The sequence below is a fragment of the Diadema antillarum genome, unplaced genomic scaffold (assembly GCF_040938485.1).
Source record: "Diadema antillarum isolate AM-2024a unplaced genomic scaffold, OU_Dant_1.0 scf00000107, whole genome shotgun sequence".
Classification (NCBI taxonomy): Eukaryota; Metazoa; Echinodermata; class Echinoidea; order Diadematoida; family Diadematidae; genus Diadema; species Diadema antillarum.
Window position 1 is genome coordinate 504,107 of NW_027270996.1, and position 22,386 is coordinate 526,492.

At 39.3% G+C, this 22,386-nt stretch overlaps 1 protein-coding gene across 1 annotated transcript in view; it reads left to right on the top strand.

Moving 5' to 3' along the window:
- The first annotated feature begins 312 nt into the window (after positions 1-312).
- Positions 313-22,386, top strand: part of LOC139719242 (dual specificity testis-specific protein kinase 2-like) — a 90,928-nt gene continuing 68,854 nt past the window's right edge. Inside the window, exons 1-3 of the mRNA XM_071630671.1 lie at positions 313-443; positions 9,329-9,691; positions 19,537-19,658. Of these exons, the coding sequence (XP_071486772.1) occupies positions 9,398-9,691; positions 19,537-19,658 (416 nt within the window). The 5' untranslated portion in view covers positions 313-443; positions 9,329-9,397. The remainder of the gene's footprint in view (positions 444-9,328; positions 9,692-19,536; positions 19,659-22,386) is intronic.

Sequence of the window (22,386 nt, forward strand, 5' to 3'; positions counted from 1 at the left end):
CTACACACTACCCATGCCTTCGTCTGAATGGTGGTTTGTTGACGGAAATAAACAGGCCGGGCGTGGGAACGAACTCTGGAAGCTGGCTGCAGCTAGCGTACCATACAACATACGACTCCGAGCTAGCTCACCGAACTAGCTAGCTGTGCGTATCGCAGCTTGAGTGCTGTACTGCATGGTGATTTGTTACGCACGCCCACGTACAATTACAAGTGTATGTATCGCGTAGGCTTGAGCATGCATGTATGCATGCATTCACGATGTGATGTTGCCAGGTACTAGTATATCATCTACTGGACGAGATATCGTCGAGCGCCAGTGGCAAGTTTCACATCTATCGCTCACTCTGACCCCTGTTTTGATACGCGAGATCTTCGTTGCAGAATTTGACAGACGGTTTTCTCCCCTGTTTTCATCCCAGAATATGTCTGCCACGATGCTGGGTAAGTTGTTAATACTTTTATTTAGATTCATGCTGCTCAGACTACCAGCCCCCCAAAAAACCTGTGATGCTGACATGTGTACAGACGGAACGGAGCTCGTAGCCGAGCCCGAAATGTACATCTGTGCACGGAGCGCCCGGGGTTTATCACCCAGAGCAGCTCAACGACTTTAGATATAATTCCTGTAATATTATTAGGAGCTATTAGAGATTAAGAGATCTAGACCAGAGCCATTATCGGTCTATGACAAATGTTTAATGCATTTGTGCATGCATGCATGCAAATGACAATGCCCGACTCAGGCCCAGGGAACAAATTAATGCCATGGTTTGTTTTCGTGGTCACATGCATGCATGAGCATGGCCTTCTCTGTATTTGACTATGAGTCTTGTATCTTTGAATTGATAGGAGTCTCAAGACAGTTAAATTAGTGAGAGTCAGAGAGTAAATAGATCTCTATCTCTAATTTTATGCATGTTTTGTGTCTTCCAGGGGAAGAAAAAGCAGCATTCGCCAACAATAACAGACACTGTATTACACATCACATGTACAATTTGTAAGGATCTAACGTTAGACTCCACAACTTGTAATGCACTTGTCAATGTAATGACTCACCCCACTACCCCCGGACATGGGTGCGTCATTTCCTCGTTTGGTCCGTCAAATTTGTGACCCACGTGTGCGTCATTTTACCAGCTATGTCCGTCAAATTTTTGACCGAGAGGTGCGTCAAAATCCCATCATTGTCGTCAAATTTTTGACCGAGGGGTGCGTCATGGTACGTCACTTGGCTATGGAAAATAACACGCATTATTCTGAACCGAGGGGTGCGTCATGGTATGCACTTGGTTATGGAAAACTGCACGCATTTTTGCATGCTACGTATACCAGTACCGGATACACGTACGTACCGCGAGTGAATTTACAGTGAGCGCTTTCCCGCGGCAAGTGAAAATCAAAGTCGGGAAGCGTTTAGGAGTAAGCCTAAGAGGGGAAAATGCTTGCCCGAATCTGGTTAAAAGCCACCCTTTCTCCTTACATTTTCTTTCCAACAAACTCATGAAATCACGCATACTCAATCTCAAGCCAGACGGACTGTTCAGCGATATAACGATTTCAACCTCACAGTACTAAATAGTAAAATCAAAGATCGTATACGGAATTCCGTATACGATCTTTGGTATACCGTTGCGTGGTGCGTACTGCGCGTACCTGCAGTAGCAGGCAAGTCGAGTGTTAGTGGTGCGCGACTCGCTCGCTAACGCTGTGCAATTCGCAAGTGAGCAGCGTGCTCGTTTATATTCCTCATCGAACGTACATCGTCCATGTGTTGCATTCAACCGGACTAGAAATGGCCGCGCACATACAGCGCAGCTGCAGACAAGTCATATGTATGGCTGTGGATTGCATGCACATACATTCGGAATATCGTAGCAGCAGAGTGATGTACGGTGAATGACGGTACGGTGCTTACAGGGCCAGGGTAAGGAAACTTGCCGAAACTTTGACAAATTGTGTTTATGAACTGAAAGAAAATGAAATTGCTTGAATAAAGCGTATGCAAAAATCCTTTCAGTATTTACGGGGGTGCGTCAAATGTACCGAGGATGTCCGTCAAAAAAGTGACCTAGGTGTTCGTCAAAAACCCCGTGTTGTCCGTCAAAAAAGTGACTGTGGTGTTCGTCAAAAACCCCGTGTGGTCCGTCAAAAAGTGACTGTGGGGGTGCGTCAAAAACCCCGTGTTGTCAGTCAAAAAATGACCATGACGCACCCATGTCCGGGGGTAGTGGGGTGCGTCATTACATTGACAAGTGCATAAGTTGTCAATTGACATGGTTGGTTTGAAGATGGCATAGAGTTTCAGGCCTAACATTGATGTTACCGTGTCGTTTGGTAGGAGAGTGGATCATATTACCAGAATGTTTGTGTGCATTTTATTTTTGCGAATTTCACGAGCGCCAAGATTCACGAAATTAAAATGCACATGAAAGTTCTTGTCTACACTATATGCATTGAACGCCAGTGGTCATCTGCAAAAATTTCATGCCACAAAAAGGCCGTCGGCTCCAATTCGCGAAAATTTCATGCCGCGAATATATCATGTTTTACAGTATACGGATGCCTGCCGGTCCTGACGTGGCCAGATAATCAAGTCCTGCTGTATTCACAGTCATGAAAATTACGAATATTGTATTGCAAAATTATGTAAATCATTCACCCCGATTTTGGGAATAGACTTCAAATTATCCCCTCTTCAAAAAGTTATCTTTAAGCACGGTGCAAGATAGCATTATAATTCCGGACACGATTTTCGTAATGGAATAATTGACATCTTTCACATCTTATCCATACACCAGAATCACTATTCATACCCACGATCACTGTACACATTTGTACCGAGCAGACAACAAAGAGAAAAATGGCAAATGAGACTCAAATTTTATATTGTACTGTAAAAGATCAAACATGAATTTTTCGAACAATTTACGCAATAAAATCTTGTGATAAATTTACATCTTCTCCTAAATCTGAGGTGAAATGATAAATCTTAGTGTTTCTATATTTAATGTGTTGCATTTTTGATGGTTTTTGCCCATACAATGCTCAGAGAAAAGTAACGCATGAATAGATTTCTGCAGTTTCTTCAAGATTCTTCTTTTTCTTCCATGTAATACTAGTAGTTCTACATACATGTACAGTCAACCAAACATGCCCTGTCACTGTACAGGCTAGCCGAAGGTGTATTCAACACTCTAGGGGATCTGGATCTAGTGTGTTAGCAGTCATGATGGTGCAGATTTAAATTTATACAGTGGCATTGATATCAAATGTGCTGTGAAAAGCTAATAAGATTTCATTAGGCAGTCACACAAAATTGTCATGTACATAATCATCACACTTTTCCAGGAACTATTTTGGGTTGACTCGGGTGATTGGTCAATTCATCCTGTGCATTACCCAATTGGCTTTTGCCCATTTCCCCCATGGAATGAAACTTGCTTTATAGAAAAGGAATGATTATTTCATGGTGTTTTGTGAAGATCCTTTCAAAATGTACAGGTGGTATAATGATAGGTCAGTTCTGTAGTAAAATCAAGTCCTTCTCAAAGAGGAGAAAGTATCATGAAATCTGAAATGCAGACAACCTGTTGTAAAGGGAGACAGAAAAAAGTGGTCTTTTTGGGCAAGTGGTCTTTATAGACAGTTTCATGAATATTTTCTACGTGCAGGTGTACTGAGGGGAAAGAATTTTACGGGTCTATAGTTGACAAGTGTTTTGGTTTTTTTTTCTTCTTTTTTTTTAGACCTTGGTGATTTGTAGCAGGCAGATATGATTACTGTACAGTATTTGTGCCTACAATGTATGTTTGCTTCTTGGTACAACAGTAAATTTGCTGCATGAAGGTTGCAGCTGAATTGAAGTTCTGTACAAGACACGCAATGCAGTACTCTCGTATTGACGCTGCATAAAAGTCACAAAATATTTTCTCCACTGGGGAAAACGCATGAAGTCATCCTTTGTGTGATGGGTTTTACCATGTAGGCCTACATGTATGCTCTTCGGTTATTGTGTTCGCATCATGCTGTGTACATCAATGATAGACATGAATGAGTTCCTTGTCCTAATTTCAATTTATAATCAAATGGATGTACACCTCAGTGCATTCATGAGTGGAAAGCAAGAAAGTGCAGACGTTCTCTGCCCTTTGAAGATGGCTGCATGGTCAGTGTGTCAACTGTGTCCACACTCTGCAAGAGCATGGACTTTGTATAAATCACGAGGCTAATTGTACCAGGTATTGTGTGTCATACATTTGATCTACGTATCTTCTAGGATTCCGGTTTTTTGGCAAAGCAATTTCTGTTGGTACGGCAGTGAAAAAGAGAAAGTAGAGACACAGGGAATCCATACATTGTGATCATTAAAAGATATGGCCTATAAAATGTATTACAGGCTTCCTAAAATGTTCTCTTTAAAATGTAATGTCTGTATTGTTAAAGTGATACCCCGTACAAAGAATTCAACCTAAACTCTATGTAATCCCATTCCTTATTAAAAAAAACAACGAAGCAAACAAACAAACAAACATACATTTTAACAAAACATTGTGAATGGCAAGCATAGGGTTAGTGTGACTGTAAAATATAATCTTTAGTGCTGATTGATATTATCAACCAACTTGTGACTGATGAGTCTGGCCTTTTCTGTAGAAATAGTCTGGCACCTAGCTGGGCCTTAAGTACTATCCCATATGAGAACATTTGCTGCCAAGTACAGTGCACATTATTTTGTTAGTCTTGAATTACAACCATCAGGTAGAGAGTATAAGAGAGCAGACATTGCCAAGTACGTCTGGGTTTTGTGTTTTCTGTAGACATTGTGTAGTACGGTTAGGTACAACTCTGTAGTACTGTCATCTGACAGCAAGTGGCCTTCAGAGCAAAACGTTTCTTTGCACTTCACCTGGCGGTTTTGTTTTCAAACACATGACATGGCAGTGTACACTTGTCCCTCAGATATAATATGTGTACCCTCGAGGATTATAAAGCTGTGTAAAAAGTCAGTTTCTGTGGTAGGTTCCACTTGAACAGACAATGGTCATTGATACCGAATGTTTGCTGTTACACTGACATGATGAGGTCAAAGATGGAACGCTATTTTTAGGGATGTGGTCACGTTTTGTGCATGTGAGTGTTGCGCTATACAAATTGTTCAGTGGCCAAAGTCAGTCAGGAGGGAGATATTAACAGTGCAAGTTTGTTTCACATCACATCCACAGAAACACTGAGGAGGAAATTCAGAGTAAACTTATGTGTTGTTTAAACATCACTTCTGAACTGGCTCTGAGTATGTAATGTTTTTGCCATACATATACATGTACTGTACATTGTATGCAGGCTTCTTTCAAAGGAAACTTTTCTATTTATTATAAAACGGGAAGGGGGAATAGTAGGGGATGATGCAACAAAAAAATTGTCCAGTATATTTGAAATCCTTGTCTCACAAGGAAGACAGGATCGCTGGAAGTGTTTGAACAGCGAGAGGGAATAGTACAGTATTTACACTGTGCATTATGTTGATTGCAATGGGCGTCACGCACAAGCATGGTTTCAGGATATGAAGGCTAAACTGGGTTCTATGCCTAGACTTCCCCTTTGCAAGCCTGGCCATCCGCCAATGATGGCATGAGGCCTGATTTGAAAATGGAGTAGACAGACGTCCAGGGTCGTTTGGACTCAACCTGATGCTTTTCCACTTCATTCCAGAATAACACGACAGAGTTGTTTAAAATCAGAATACAGCTACACTGTGTATGCATGTAGTGTAGATAAAAGTTTTGGTTTAAAAATTGTTTGAATTATCCTAAAAACAAACTTGAATCATATTCCTTAAAAACCTTTTTTTTTCCAGTCCTACTTGTAGTTACAGAGTGTGGATTTCAAGTCAAGTTTTGCTTAATTTTGGATGCATGTTTTTAGATGCTGAACAGTTAAACCTTGTAAAACTTGCGTAGGAGAATGACTCGTGAACAGCCTGACCTTGTAGCTTCTGGGATGTCTCTTCCCACCTCCCTGGTGTGAGTGTATAGTACGTACAAACTGCACTACTGTAAAAGTGGAAATTTTCGCGGTGTTGAAATTTTTGTGCATTTCGCGCAATCAGAAACTAGCGTGAAAATAAAAGCACACGAATATTTTTGCTTGCCATACAATTGTATGTTCCTGTAGTTGATGTCTTGGTACTGCCGAATTAAAAACACGCGAAACTCTTCTTACCTCGCCGAGCGCGAAAAATTAGTCGAAATATCCACTTTTACAGTACTCTTTCATACTAAAGTACATCAAGAGTTGTGAGTGTAATCAACATTTGTTGTATGGGATGTCACATGCGGTTTGAGCAGTCAGCAAGTAAAATCCATCTTTAAAGTGTCTGAACAACCAGGATTTTGCTCAGACACCTTGCAAGAAATGTTTCAGAAACACTTGCAACTTTAATAGCAAACAAGTTTATAGGACTTTTACAAGTCTGAAACTGCTTCTAGATAGTTCTGAAACTCTGTTGATGTTTTTGTGAGCTACAACTATGTAAGCTTCTTAAATTTCTCCGGTGGGACAGTTGATTTATAATCCAGTTTCCTAGTTGGAATAGTGAATCCTGTTTTACCAATAACTTTATTGTACTACATGATACTTCTTCCGAAATATTAAGGCTGATCAATGCATATATGTGATGTGAGTAGGAAAGATTTCATCAAAATTCCTTTCTAAAATTTCCTTTAATACTCCCTCACTATACGAGTAAATATCTTCAGGATTGTGAGTCTGTGTAGTGTGAGGTGTCTTCGTTTATCTTAAAATTAAATGTTAAAGGAATGGCATAGTTTTTGTCTCGCCCACCGGAGGTGAAGGCGAGACTAAGGGATCCAAATGGCGTCCGTCCGTCGTCCGTCCGTCCGTCGTCCGTCGTCCGTCCGTCGTCCGTCCGTCGTCCGTCCGTCGTCCGTCCGTCGTCCGTCGTCCGTCACAAATGTTAAAGTTTACCTGCAAGACTCTCTTATGATGCATAACTTGGCAACTGTTACAGCAATGGCAGCCACACTTGGGTGATAGAAGCACTAGGGGTATCTTCATGTTATGGTGTTGTCAGAGGTCATGTGATGAGGTCAAAGGTCATTTGAGGTCATATATTAAAGGGTATGTGCAAGACCCTCTTTTCTACGTTAAAGTTTACCTGCAAGACTCTCTTTTGACAAATAACTTCACATAAGTTGCTTGGATTACAACCTAACTTGGGTCATAGATGCACTTGGGGTACCTTCATGTTATGGTGCCGTAAGAGGTCACATGATAAGGTCAAAGGTCATTTGAGGTCATACGTTAAAGTTTACTTGCAAGACTCTCTTATCACACATAACTCAGCACATGTTGCTACAATGGCAATCAAACTTGGGTGATGGTAGATGTCTCTTGGGAAGTTGAAGGTAACCACAAGGTTAAAGGTTACAGACAGGGGTCAACGAACTTTTAGGGCCCAATGTTAAGTTTTTAGGGTGCATTTTGTTTATGGCTCATAACTTTTGATCCCTTTGTCCGTTTGTGCCCAAACTTGGATGGAACATGTCCCTTGGGGAGGTGAAGGTCGTCACAGGTCAAAGGTCACAGACAGGGGTCAACAAACTTTTAGGGCCCAATGTTATGTTTTTAGGGCGCGTTTTGATTGTGGCTCATAACTTTTGATCCCTATGTCCGTTTGTGACCAAACTTGGACGGTAGATGTCCCCTGGGGAGTTAAAGGTCATCACAAGGTCAAAGGTCACAGAAAGGGGTCAACAAATTTTTAGGACCCAATGTTAAGTTTTTATGGCGTGTTTCGATTATGGCTCATTACTTTTGATCCCTTTGTCCGTTTGTGACCAAACTTGGATGGTAAATGTCCCTTAGGGTATTGAAGGTCACCACAAGGTCAAAGGTCATAAGCAGGTCACTTAACTTCTGGGAGTTATAAAAAATATTAATTCCTTGTACGCGAATGGGCGAGACACAATTTGGCGATTGCCTTGTATGGGAATAAGGTAAGTGCTGTTGATATATGCTGACAACATGAAGCTTACAGAATGGCCTTGTGGTTGAGATGGGGCTTCAGGTTTCCAACTTTTTTTTGTCAGATGAGAAACTTCTTATGAAATATGAAAGAGCATATAATTCTAAATGAGGAATTCAAAGTTTATTTGATGAAAATTGGTTTTGAAATGGCTGAGATGCAAAACAAAGTGATCCTGATAAAAGGTGGAACCCACCTTTTATTAGGATCACTTTGTTTTACTTTGTTTTTGGATATATAGTCATTTCAAAACCAATTTTCATAAAATAAACTTTAAATTCCTCGTAAAGTATTACAGGGTATATAATTTCATACGTGGCTTGGATCTTGCAAATAGTTGAAAGTTGAATCCTCATCTCAACCAATACTATGCCATCCCTTTAACACTGTGAAGATGAATACACACACTGTGTACATAACGTATGTGTCCTACAACAAACAGAACTTGTACACTGTATTAGTGATGATGGCGATGGTGATGATCCACAGCATTTGTATAGCGCCATACGTGTATCTGTTATAGAAACATTCAAAGACGCAGACTCCGAGAGAGTTAACAATTGAATGCCTGGTGAAAAATGTGAGTTTTGAGTGAGGCTTTGAAGTGATCCAGTTCGTCAATTTCACAGAGAAAAGATGGGAGGGAGTTCCATCTTAGGCGAGGAGCGATAGAGAAAAATTCCCGGGTCTCCGTATCCCTTGAGATGTGTAATGGGCATCTGGAGAGTAAGGCCAGATGAACGAAGACCAGGGGAAGGCTGCCATCACTCTAACGAGTTGGAGAATCCTGCAATAAAGATGTTTGAATTTTTTTTCAAATTCAAGAACCTTATAAATTACCAGTATTTGCATAGGAAAGGATATTGCCCAACTGTAATGTAGGCAAGTGGTGCAATTGTAAAGGCATGGTGTTTCAGTATGATACACCAAGCTAATGTAAATCTTCATACATGTCTCATACTATGTTTGTTATATGTTTAGTCATGGAAAAAAGTTCTAAGTTTAGAAATATTGAGTGTGTACAATGTCATGCTTCCTCGCTCTATATTACAATGTATGTACGTATGTGCATCCCTCCTGTCAACTGTGTTCCAGCGAGTTTAATGGGGATATCGTCGAGGAATACAATGTACATCATCCATGTGCATTGAGACATTGAAATCATTATTTATCTCTACTATGTAAAACAGATGAGGGAGTTATGAGATGGCTATTTTGACCTGTGATTATGGAGAACTGATTTTATCAAGATTATTATTTTTATCTTCCAATTTATGCACAGAATCTCCAAGATGAGAACAATACTCTTAGAATACCCATCGAGGTGATAACCTTCCTCCATCCCATCACCATGGACGCCGTCCCGTCCGCCAGCAATGGGTGCCCCAATGGCATCGGCAAGCCCAAAGGAGAAGAGGGCGACATCCCGCTCCCTCTGGTCGGTAGGCCGTCCCCGTCTCCATTGCCGGGGAGCCTCCAGCGGCGCTTCTCCACGCAGGGTAACGACTTCCACATGCGGTGCCGCGGTGCAGGGGAGTCCACCTCGTCCTTTGGGGGGCGGGCCTCACCCCTCACCAACATCGTCTTCTTGGAGGACTTCACCAAGGAGAAAATTGGAAGCGGCTTCTTTGCCACTGTCTACAAGGTAAAGTATGCTCTGTATTTAATGTACAATCAATTAAAATATCAAGATACTCATTGGCACCACCCCCCCCCCCCCACAAAAACAAAAACAAAAACAATACATAAACAAGCAATCCAACTGCAAAGTGGTGGAAATATGAAAGAAAATATCTGCAGGAGTAATATTAATTGAATTACATTGTATGTTGAGCAAGTGTCTCAGTGGTTTTAAATCATCTTTATTAATCAACAGTTTCATACTTACATGTTAGTATACAGTCTGTATATCACTTTGAAAATGTTACAGGGAACTTCCACCGATAAGGCAATTCGTGCATCAGGCTTTGTGAGCATGTCTTGTCATAAAAAGGAAGAAAAAGGTCTTACCAGGGGAATGGAGAGCTCTCTGCTGTTATGCAGAGTCTGTCAGTTCTGAGAAGATGTTTATCGACTTTGGTGTTTGTGCTTTCAGTCTCGTAGCTCTGAAGCTATTTGAAATTCCGTATATCACGATATTAAAATTTCCATTTTAAACCCTCCCCTCCCCTCGTTAAGAAGGGAAACATCCAACATATGTCACATTATGATTCAAGATATTTTTTCTCTTTTTGTGTAGGTCTACTCAGAAATGAAACTGATCTTCGTATTCTTTCTTCAATAATTTTTTTTTTTTCAATTCTGAGGGTAATTTGTTAAAGTTACCTTTTAAGAGAAAAGAAATTAATTCACGATGTAAGAGACAACAGTTTCACTTTGAAACTCATTAACATCTAACAGTTTCAATAGTAATGATCTAAAATGCGGATAGAAACATTGCGCAATACTGTTCAAATGAGGAATACCGTCTTTTTTATAATTCACCTGACCGAGAAACTGTGCACTGTAACTTGAGCGTTATACAAAATGTACCTTATTTTACCTTGTTGATAAACAGTAATTTTTATCCCCATGATGCCTGGAGTTGCTTTTTCTGCCATTGCAGGCATGTTACAAGTTACTGTATAGCCTACGCTGTTCTTTGCGCGTACAGATATTTTCACGAACGAGAAGGTCATAGACATTTTTGCAAGATGTTGTTTTCGTGAATTGACGCCAACGCTAAACATAAATGCACTAATATTACCTTTAGCACATGGAGATATTTTTGCGTGTTGGTAAATTCGTAGTCCAAAGTATGTGATTCGCAAAATTCTCGAAAATCAAACCCTCGCGAAAATAACAGCTTGTACTGTATACTGGACTTGTGTCCTGTAGCCATAGTGGAATGTCAAATGATAGGATGGTGTTCAGATGAAGGTGGGGGGGGGGGGGGGATAATGTATGCCGGGTCAGTAGGAGAAGAAGGAAGTACACTGCTTCAACAGGGTTGCTTTAATAATCTCCTTTTTGAGGCCTTTACAAATGACAAGGAATCTTTGATGCCGATACCGGTACTGGGCACTATGTTGTACTTCCCCCACAAGCAAAATAATGTTTACTCAATGTTGGCCAAGCTTCTGAGTATGAGTTTCACTGTGTTGCACCATCGAGCTACAATGTGTGAACGCTTGCAATGAAGGGAAGTAGTATGGAAAAAAAGACTCTAACCCCCTTTTCTCTGTTACAAAATACACTGTATGTGACTGTTGAAATATTTAAAGCAGTCTTGTGTCTGTGTCTTTGTGTTTTTATATCATCGTGTGCTTAATCAGTGAAAATAGATTACAGATGCCTGCAGGTTTTACATCAAAATAAATACTGTATGTACTTTGTACATGTACAGAGGAGACATTTGTTCACTCAGTTTTAGAGCGGGATTATCATGAAGCAGTTGTACATGGTGTTGAAAAGCAAAATACATGTAATATTTGAATCAACAAATACCTTTTTTGCCTTTACAATTTCATCTGAAAAAAAAAAAATCCTTCAATATGAATTGTAGGCAAAAACTGATGTAATAAAGCTGCCAGAACAAGGTAAATACGTGTCCTTTCAGCCATTCGTTCCAGCACCCACTAAAAGACCTTTGCTAAACCACTGAGTATTTGAATGTGAATGTGGCTTTAGTTTGAATGACAGCAACATATTGTAAATTTGTTCTACAAATGTGGGAGCAATACAAGGTAATTTTTGGATCTACTGTAAACACCCTCAGGCATTTGCTCCATCATTTACAGAGCCTCTGTTCAGTTTGTATGCTCAAAATGGTAGTTTGATCGGAATTTGTCATACTGTGCACTTCTTCTTTGGAAGATATTTTATGGTGAAGCTACAGTATGATGGCATTGTGACAAGTTTATAAAGGAATGTGAACTTCAGACTCTACTGTTGGCAATGGGGGGGGGGGGGGGGATGGGTGGGCGACCCGACCACTCTAGGGGCAGTATAAAAGTCAAACTGATGTGTGACTTCACTGATTTTGTACTCTGTCATGTCCTTGAAATTTCTGTGGAACTGATCATTGTCTCACATTGTAACCAAGAAAGCCAGTTATTGTACTCCCGTAGGTTTTACTGTTCTCAAGGCTTCAATTGTGAAGGTGTATGGGAAGTCTCCACAGTTTACTCTATGTATTTGGTGGACATGGTTTTTGTTCAGGTCATGGCAAAAGTATTAAAAGAACATGATGAAAATGACATGTGGACACTTTTGTAAAATACTAATGTATTGAAATTATGTACATGTAGCATTGTAGGCCGTTGAGCTGACATACAGTGTACATTTGTAGTCCTGATTTTTCTATTTTTTTTTCTTTTTATAAACATGTGGAAATGTTAGGATTGAAGATTTATACCTAAAGTCTTACAAACAAGAAGAAGAAGTAATAATCATACAAGTACAATGAAATAAAGTTTTTTTTTTATAAAGGGAAAACGTCTCTTTTTTTTTTTTTTTCAAGTGGCCTGGAATATACCAACTGTTTAGAAAGCAGCAAGCAGGGACTCAAAGTTCACCTGTTATTCCAATTCAGTTTTGTATGATGTACAGATCCTGTAGCGGCATAAGAAGTTTAATATTGACAACACTATCCCTCAACAGGTAGACATTAACACCCCTGAAATAGTAGAGCAACCCCAAACCCCAAAACAATGCATGCTCTGTTCAGTACCCTAATTTGCATAGTAGAACACCCAAGCTAATTTGCATAGAGCACATGCCTTCACCCCCAAGGCAGTGCACACTCTTTGTTTTAATAGCAGAGTGAGTTTGGAAGCTTTGAGGACAAGCAGTGTCTTCTAAGAGCAGTGAGGAGAGTTATATTTGTGACCAGGATACGTAACAGTTGGTAAGTCCAATTCATAATTAATATGTATCCTTCTTTGATTTGTGCATACACATATATTCCTCATTAATTGAGAACAGAGTAATTAAGTTGTTAATAAGTATCTGAACGAGAGTAAATCTCTTTGTTTCATGCTCCATGTCGATGTGTAGACATATTCAACCCACACAGGGTAGAATGTATTGAAATCAACTTTCCATGAGTATGAGAAGAATACTTGGATTGGTATATTACACAATGTATAATATGTGGTGGAAAGGTGTTGTATTGCTAAGTGTTCCTAGACAGTTTGGAAGACTAACTTACAATTGATACAAAGTAGATGAAGTTGTTGGAGCATGGATATTCAAAGTGTAGTAATTTGCACTTGTTCACTGTATATAGTGTATATATGCCTGTGTGTGTTTTAGGACCCAGAGCATGGCTGGGGAGAGAGAGAGAGAGAGAGAGTGGTGGGTGCAGTGCAGCCCCAAGTAGAGATAGTTGCCATGGAGACCACTCCAGAACAGTGATGGTCTGTGTAGTTAGCTGTGCGGTGCACAGGATAGTTTGGTAGAGGGATGTAATCCAGAACCCTGTACAGCTGTAGTTCAATAAGGAAGTTAAGTACTGAAACAAACAAAAGAACTGCCCAGTGAAGCTTAGGGGCTTGTGCCCATCGTATAGTTGTACTAGCACTGGCAGTGGTATTATAAACAGTGTATCTAATTTGTTCTTTATTCAGCCTGAATGGATATACATAGGCTTTTACACAATTGCTACAAGTAAGTTATATGAAGTTTGACAGCAGTTTGGAAAACTGAAAGATATATGTCATATTCAGACTACATTATATATTTAAAGTGCATGTTGCATTAAGTAATTAGAAGGTTTGTGATAACATTACCTAAACAGTAATAAGGATAAACAATTGGTGTTGAGCGCAAGTTACATTTAAGTTTGAGCGCTGAGAATATGTTAAATTGGTGTATAACAATCATTGATTGAAGTTGATACAAGTGTAATTAATATTTAAATGTTTTCTCTGTATTTTGTCACAGTGAACCACTACACTTCACTTCACTACACTACACTTCACTTGACTACTGTACAAGTCACTTGACATCGCTATACACACATCACACAGATGACATTATGCTGTTGTGAGCTGCATGAGCCGGATAACTGAATAAAGTCACTTAATAGCCAGTGGAAAGCAAAGGACTGCGTCTATGACAAGTGTTATGATTCAGATTCTGACTGTGCGTGTATATGAACAGTGCGTTTGCAACGTTAGAAATCTACAAATGTAGTAAGGTCCTGCAGACGAGGCTACAGATCCTGTGTACAATTAAGTTACATGCTACATTGTATGTAGGCATTTACATTTGTATTTACAAACATCCCCAAAGGTTTAAGGTTTCTACTGCTTCAGTGTAGATGTTTGTCATGACAAGGAAACTGCATTTGATATTGTACTAGCATCTCTGTAGCACAGTTGCTCCCTGACACTCATAAAGAACACTGTTCTCAAACCTGTCTTTTTACAAAGTTTTTTATGCCTCCGCCATGAAGTGGTGCCGGAGGCATTATGTTTTCGGGTTGTCCGTCCGTCCGTCCGTCCGTCCGTAATGAATTTTGTGGACAGGCTAACTATCAAAACCTTTTGAGGTATCCTAATGAAACTTGGCATGTATGTGTATCAGGGGGTGAAGTTGTGCCTATCAACTTTTGGGTGCACATGCTCAAGGTCAAAGGTCAAAAGGTCAAGGTCAAATGCGTAAAATTTCACTATTTCCTCCATATCTATGCAATACCTGAAGATATTTTCTTTATACTTAGTGTATACATGTATTACCCAATTAAGATTCTCTGGTGAAAGTTTGGGGTCATGAGGTCAAAAGGTCAAAGGTCAAAAGGTCAAGTAAAATGTTAAAATTTTACTTTTTTCTCTGTATCTTGGAAATTGTTCAAGGTATCTTTATGGAACAAAGTATGTATGCATGTACTGACTGGCAGTGGTTATCTAGGGAATTTGGGGTTCATGTGGTCAAAGGTCAGGGGTCAAAGGTCAAGGGCAATACTTCAAAATTTTACTATTTTCCTTATATTTATGCAATGCCAGCAGGATTATTTTTTTTAAAACTTGATGTATGCATGTATAACCCACTAGAGATTCTCTGGGATTTTTTTTTTTCTTGCCAAGAAGGTCGAAGTTCAAAAGGTCAAAGATCAAGTGAAAGTGCTGAACTTCTTTTTCCATATCTCGGAAGTGGCTCAAGTTATCTTTAAACTTAGTACATATATGTTCTGCCTGACATTGATTCTCTTTAATATGAATCAAAGGCCAGATGAAAATGATAACAATTTACTGTTCAATGCAGAAATTGCACTTTTTCTCCATACCTTGACAATTACTCAAGTGCGTAAACTTATGAAAGGGTCAAAGTCGAAGTTAAAGTTCTTAAATCCCCAAATACATGCTCTCCTATTCATCCAATTAAACATAGGTCAAAGAAGGTGAATATTTTGATACATTTGTGACAAACATGTCATTTTAATATTTTGCCAATTTTGTGAAAATGTAATCACACATTGTCCACATGTACTATAGACCTATTAGGAGAATCATGCATTATGGCGGAGGCATACCAGTCGCCATAGCGACATTTCTAGTATTTCTACAGATCCCCCTCCCCAAAGTTTGTTTTACATTCCTTAATGTCAAAGGTCAGCATCATGAGGGGGTAGAATTTTGACCCTCTTGCCTGGTTTCCATGGTAGAGGTTGTTGGATTTTTGTTTGTTTTCCCTCTCTGCTATAATATCACCATTTTTTTTTTCCTTTAAACCCATTAATCATCTTGGTAACCTGCCAAGGGAATTTCATTTTTATCAGAATGCTCGATTGTAGTCTAACCTGTAATTTTTTTTTTTAAATGTGTAGGAGTAAAACCACCATGTACCCAATTTTGGATAATATGACTGCATTATGGATTGTATGATACAGTACATGCAAAGTCACTGGAGAGGACAGTTTTATATTTTGGTATTTCTTGATATTGAAGCCATGATTAGATTTGACAGATGATTGGAAGCCTTCACATGACATGAACTTGGTATTTGTTGTAAGGAATGCCTGGAAAGTTTGCTTGTAATGGTTGCTTGGCTGATGAAATATTGTTTGTGCAATGTTGGAAGCCAGTTTACAATCGTACACATGTATAAAGGGGCATCTGATTCACATTTACTTTGCTATGATTGTAGCTTACGTCTTTGCAATATCAGCAGTTTCCATGGAAACATGTACGTATCTTAATACGGGGTCATCTACACGTACAAATGTAGTTCACAATGAGTATTGTAGCAGTGGTCTCCATTGCAAATATCTGTAAGAAGTGGACCCCTGATGAATTAATATTTTCCACTTTTTACAGATTTTCATATAGGTCTACAGTCTATTGTATTTCAAAACTTTGATGTATCTCGGTCATGTGTCATGTTCTGCTTTATCGATACATATTTGTACATTACAGACAGATTCTCGTTGAGGATATATCAAAAAGTATTTTGAAAGAGAGATTATTCCTTACCTGAACCTGATTTGTTATTGGCATTCCCAATTTACTCAGTAATTTGTGAACATATCTCTCCTTATTAAATCGATATGACCTCTCCCAATTTTCACTGAAATTTCTATAATTATCTGTAAAAAGGTTGCCCAACATCACTTCAATGCCATTCAAGTGCCAAATATTGTAGCTCAAACCACACATTCCTTACACTGTACATATTTGTAATGAAGATCTGTATGAAACTGAAAGCCTTTATACTGTATTTGTCTAATTTCCTCTTCAAAGCTTTTTATATGAATATGAGAACTTTGAATATTTCCTATGGTTTGCTGTGAGATATTTACATCAGGAAATTTGTACCCTTTCAAGTTAAAGGTCCTGTTTACCTTTGGGAGCAGTGATTTAAAAAATGTTCAAGATATCACTTTTGATGCACAAATGTGTTGGTCAGTTCTGTCACAAAACATCCTACCATATAAAATGTTTGCAATAAAGCCTAAAATATAAGGAGATGTCACCATTTTTCTCATGAAACCATAACTGTAGGCGGTTTCATCTGGAGACATTTTTATTATAACTATTTTTCACATTTTGTAGTATATTTAACAATAATTGACATCGATTATAGTGGTTCAAATATTTACATTGGTTGTTTCTATTCCTAACTCACATTTTAGAACTACTTTGAAGCACTAAAGCTGGGTTTTTGATTCATCTGCGAATGGTAAATTACGCCTTTAATGTCACATTCATAACATTGACTGCTTCACTGTATACACACTGTACACAATCACTGTATCTGTTTGTTATTAGTCATACACTGTACATAATTTAGCCTGACGCTTGCATAGAATGACAAATGATGCACTTCTAGCAGAGAAAGAAAAAAAAATAGGAATTCCCCATAACACTGTTTGACATACAAAAAGAATTTTGGGGAAACCTGTGAATTTGACAAATTAATACATTTACAATATAGGGAGACTGCAGATTGCAAGCAGTATGTAGCATTTAATATGGCATCATCTGTGGTATCGATGAGCTGTTGGCATAATGGCATTGATTGTATTCCATGTCCTTTGTACATCATTGACTGATGGAGCCTTTTTCATCATTTTATAGTTTCAGCTGATACAGTTAATACCTTTGTGGGTGTTCCGGAAATGTATGCTAGATTAGCCATGGGAGCGACTGGGTGTGAAGCCACTGGACTTGAAGTAAATCACTGCCAAGGCTAAAGTGATCAGTGGCCTAGAATTTATCTTTGTTATGTTTTTTTTTTTGTGTGTGTGTGTATGTGTAACTTTGTGATAGTATGGGAAAGGGACAAAAAGTTGTTAAGGGGAGGGGGTAGGGTGATATAAAAGGTTTTTTTTGGGGGGGATGGGGTAATTGAAGAAGTGAAGGTGAGACATTTTCTTCCCGTGGGTCAGTCGGGAGGGAGGTGATTAGCATTTTACAGAGCAAACACCTTGACATTTCAGCATCTGAAAATTTTATGACAACTGAAGCTGCTGTCAAATTTAGTCGTCTGTGGATGTCTGTTAGTCTGTGGATGTATTTCCAGTGTGAAAGTGCTACACTGTGATCAGTAGTATCTTGTGATACTATAATCTATGGAAGTGAATAGGAGACCATCTGCTCTCAGCGAAGTCAGTCAATGCATTTCATAGCTGAAGCCAAGTTTTATGCACACATTCTTAAATGAATGCATTTAAAGAGGGTAGCCTGCCTTTGGGTTTTATTTCAGCTAATTATTTTTTTAAAGGGATAGTACAGTATTGGTGAAAATGAGAATTGGGCTTTTAACTTTTTGCGAGATACCAAGAAAACACTTATGAAATAGTACAGAGCATACCATTTTAAGAGGAATTCAAAGTTTATTTGATGAAAATCGGGTTTGGAATGACTGAAACATCCCAAAACAAAGTAAAACAAAGCGATCGTAATAAAGTGTGGGTCCCACACTTATAAGAATCGCTCTGTTTTGGATATCTCAGCCATTTCAAAACCAATTTTCATCAAAAAGTAAACATTGAATTCCCCATCGCGAATTACATGCTCTTTCATATTTCATAAGAGGTTTCTCATTATCTCACCAAAAAAAAGTTAGAAACCTGAAATTAGGTCTCAACTAAAACTATACGATCCCTTTAATGCGAATTCAAATGTGTAAAAACTTGTATCTAAAAAGAAAGGCATTTGTCTGAAAGAATCAGGTGACAGAAACTACTTTTCTTCCACTCACAGCGACAGCCACCAAAAATATTCTGAGGACTAAAACAGTATACAACGTACAAAATGTACTTGTATGATATGCAATGTACTGTACATTTATGTACATTATCCCCTTATTTTCATGCTGTTTATGTGTGCTTTATCATAAAGGATTACTTTGAAATCCCTCCACCCCTCTCTACTCCATATATGATATCAATGTATCTATTGTCATGGTGACACAACAATGAAGCACATTTTGTTGAGCTTTTCAATGAAAAATATTCTGGGTAACAGGGCATTGTGACACTTAGGTCATATTTAGGCCTACTGGAATAGAAATCACAAAGTTACCATTAGGTAACTGGTCTACAATTGTAATTCCACACAAAACTTTGCAAGAAAAATCATAAAGTGACAGTGTGATTTATCTCTATTCTCACACCCTGCTGTTACTTCCTTTTTTATATAATAGAAAAGGACTCGAATAGAGTTGTTGTTTTTTTTAAATCAAGACAATGTTTTTTGTCGGCATCAACAACTGTATGGCATGAATAAAAATCATATCTTTCAGTGTGTTTTTATACATAAAGTAGAAGTGGAAAGCGTGTTGTGAACAAATAACAGGAGCACTCAATATGTGAATTCTGTCTATCCCAGCTTCTGCCTCCATCTGTCTGTTTTTCGTTCACTCAATTTCTATCTCTCTGTTCCTTCTCGTCATCCATGCATACACCAATTTTGTACACTGTATTTGCTGTCTGAATTTCCCCCTTAAAAAAAAAAAGAATTAAAAAATCCCTCTCCAACGCTGTCTTTTTGATAATATCCACAGGTGCAGCACCATTGTACAGGCCAAGTCCTGGCGGCAAAGATTAACACGTGCGAGAACAACTGGGACAACGTGCAGCACGAAATCCAGTTCATGTGTCGCGTGTCGCACCCAAACATTGTCAGGTAAGTTGAACCATGGACCTATGAACCAAATCTCTCAGCTTCAAGACTCACACAGGTATAATGCAGAGATGCTGTGTTTCTCAGCTGGCTGGGAGTGAGAAACAGCGATTTAGCAAAGCACCCGTAGGGGGTGGGTTGGAGCGGATGTCCATCTCCCCCCCCCCCCCCGCCCCCTCCATTTTAGCTTTTTAACTCACCTGAGCCAAAAACTCAAGTGACCTATTGCGATCACTCTTTGTCCAGCATCTGGCCTCCGGCGTCCGGCGTCCGGCGTCCGGTGTCCGGCGTCCAGTATGTGTATCAACTTTTTACATTTTCAATCTTCATGAAAACCCCATCGCCGATTTTCACAAAACTTGTTAGGTAGCATCCCTAGGGGGATAGGATCTCAGTTTGTTCAAATGGGCACCATTGCCCCTCCTTGGGGGCCCCCAGGAGGCCTAATACCCCCCCCCCCAAATTAAGGAATCTTTAAAAATCTTCTCTCGAAGCATCCATACTGTCACACAACTATTAACTCCTGTAGTCTATATAGAACATCCTGCACGGGTACAATGAGGGAATACAGAAATTTGATACAGCAATGCTGAGCACTGTCACTGGTCCGACGGTCGGAAAAAAAAAAATCACTGTTGGATCAGCAACTTTTCAGGGATTGCTAAATTTACTGGTCCGACACAGCAGGTACTGTAAAAAAACAAAAGAAAAAGAAAAAAAAAAGAGTACAGGACTACAGTAAACCTCGCATGAGTCGAAGCTCTCGGGACTGACGAAAATGCGTCGACTTAAGTGAAATTCGACTCTCGCGAGAGTCGATTTTTTTTCGACTCACAGTTATGTACATGTATTATAGTACATTTGCATGCATATGTGTGTGTGTGTGTGTGTGTGTGTGTGTGCGTGCGTGCGTATGTGTGTTTGCATTCAAATTTGTCTGTTCTTGAAGATAATGTTTTTTTTTTTTGTTCTAAATTGAACATGGAATTTGTATCAATACTAGTAGTTAAACGTAGTTCTGAGAATGTCTGCGCTGTAATGTGGCAATGTGCCGATGTGCTATGTCTATGGTGCAACATCTCTGTCACCCTACCCTGAGACAAACACTCTCCCAGGCCCATCCCACCTCCATTGAACAAAACTATACAGCCAGCCAGGCACGCACAAACAAGCTCCGCCCACTTGGCCTGTCACTAAAATATTAAAGCAGCGATTGGTTGACCAAGGAGTTCTGGCTTGACATGGATAAAGTATGGATGTGCTGTGTGTATGGATAAAGTACCGGGTATATGGATCGATGTGCTGTGTGTAAACATGTACTAGTATACATGTGTATGTATTCGACATGCGTGCAGAGCGGTACGGTGAGTGTGCATGCTTACCTGCAGCAGGCCAGGGACGGGGTTCTGCGACATGCCGATTTTTTTGTTCTCTTCTAAATGTAATGAGAATGCCAGACAAATCTTCTTCGGCTCAAGTGATGTAAACTACGTATATTTTGTACAAAAGGGACTGAATGTTTTACTTCGACACAGCCGAAATTCGACTCTCGTACTTCGGCTTATCCAAATATTTCTTAGAGAAAATACATAGGGAAAAATCGGGACTTTTTATTTTGCTTCGAGTTAAGTGATTTTCGACTCACTCGACGTCGACTTATCCGAGGTTTACTGTATACCAATAGGGAAAATGCATTAGTGTGCTAGTATACAAATGATGCACAGGATAGAGTGTGTTAGTGGAGATGTAGCGCATCTCCACTAACGCCACGAAATAATCCTGTGCATCATTTGTTTTATAAAATGGGTCGAAAACTAACAGCATTTTTCACGTACCTTTGTAAGATGTCCGAAGATGTTCGTCCCAAACATTTACGCACGTCGCACTTGGAAATCCCGCACATATAAGTACTGTACGTACGCCACACATAGAATATGCAAATAAGAAAGGCCGGCCGGCAGGCAGCCCGAACTAGAAGTTGTTTACAGGATAGACAGCGCGTAATAGTAGCGCGCGACGCACTTGTAACAACTGATTGAGTGCGCACTGCTAGTGTAAACATTGTGACGTCAGGCCGTGGATGTTAGTGAGAAATTAACCCACGCACACGTGACTCATTTCAGCGCTTCTAATTGGCTACATTCTTGAACCCATTTTATAACATACTCACTCAATACTACCACAGTTCGTGGTTGCTAGATATCCCCCTCCCCCCCAAAAAAATATGTTTGAATGTTGTCTCTGCATGAATGCTTGATCTGTAAAGGTTGGTATCAAGTACAAGTACGAAATTTGCCACAGTACTTTTCACTCTCACATTGTGTTTATAAAATGAATTCATAGTATTATTTATCGTCAAGCAGAATTTGAAGAGCTTTGCTGTCAGATAAATGTGTACTAATTTGTTATTGAAATGAAATTAATAGCAATTTGTTGTCAAATGACTTTATAGTAATTTTGCTATCAAATAAATTGAAAGTCATCTGTTTTCTAATGAATTGACAGTCATTTATTGTAAGCAAATGATGTGCAGGGCTGTACATTGTTGGTAGAAACAAGCTCTCCTGCTCAAAGAAGAAAGCAAACAAACATTTCTACAATTATAGTTTAGTTATTCAGTGTCAGTAGCACATGAGAACAAGAAATTCAAATTATCATAGATAAATTAAGTGCTTGGATCGGAGCGTAATCATTTGTTCTGTAATTGAGGAGAATTAGTCGCGTGAGTCGC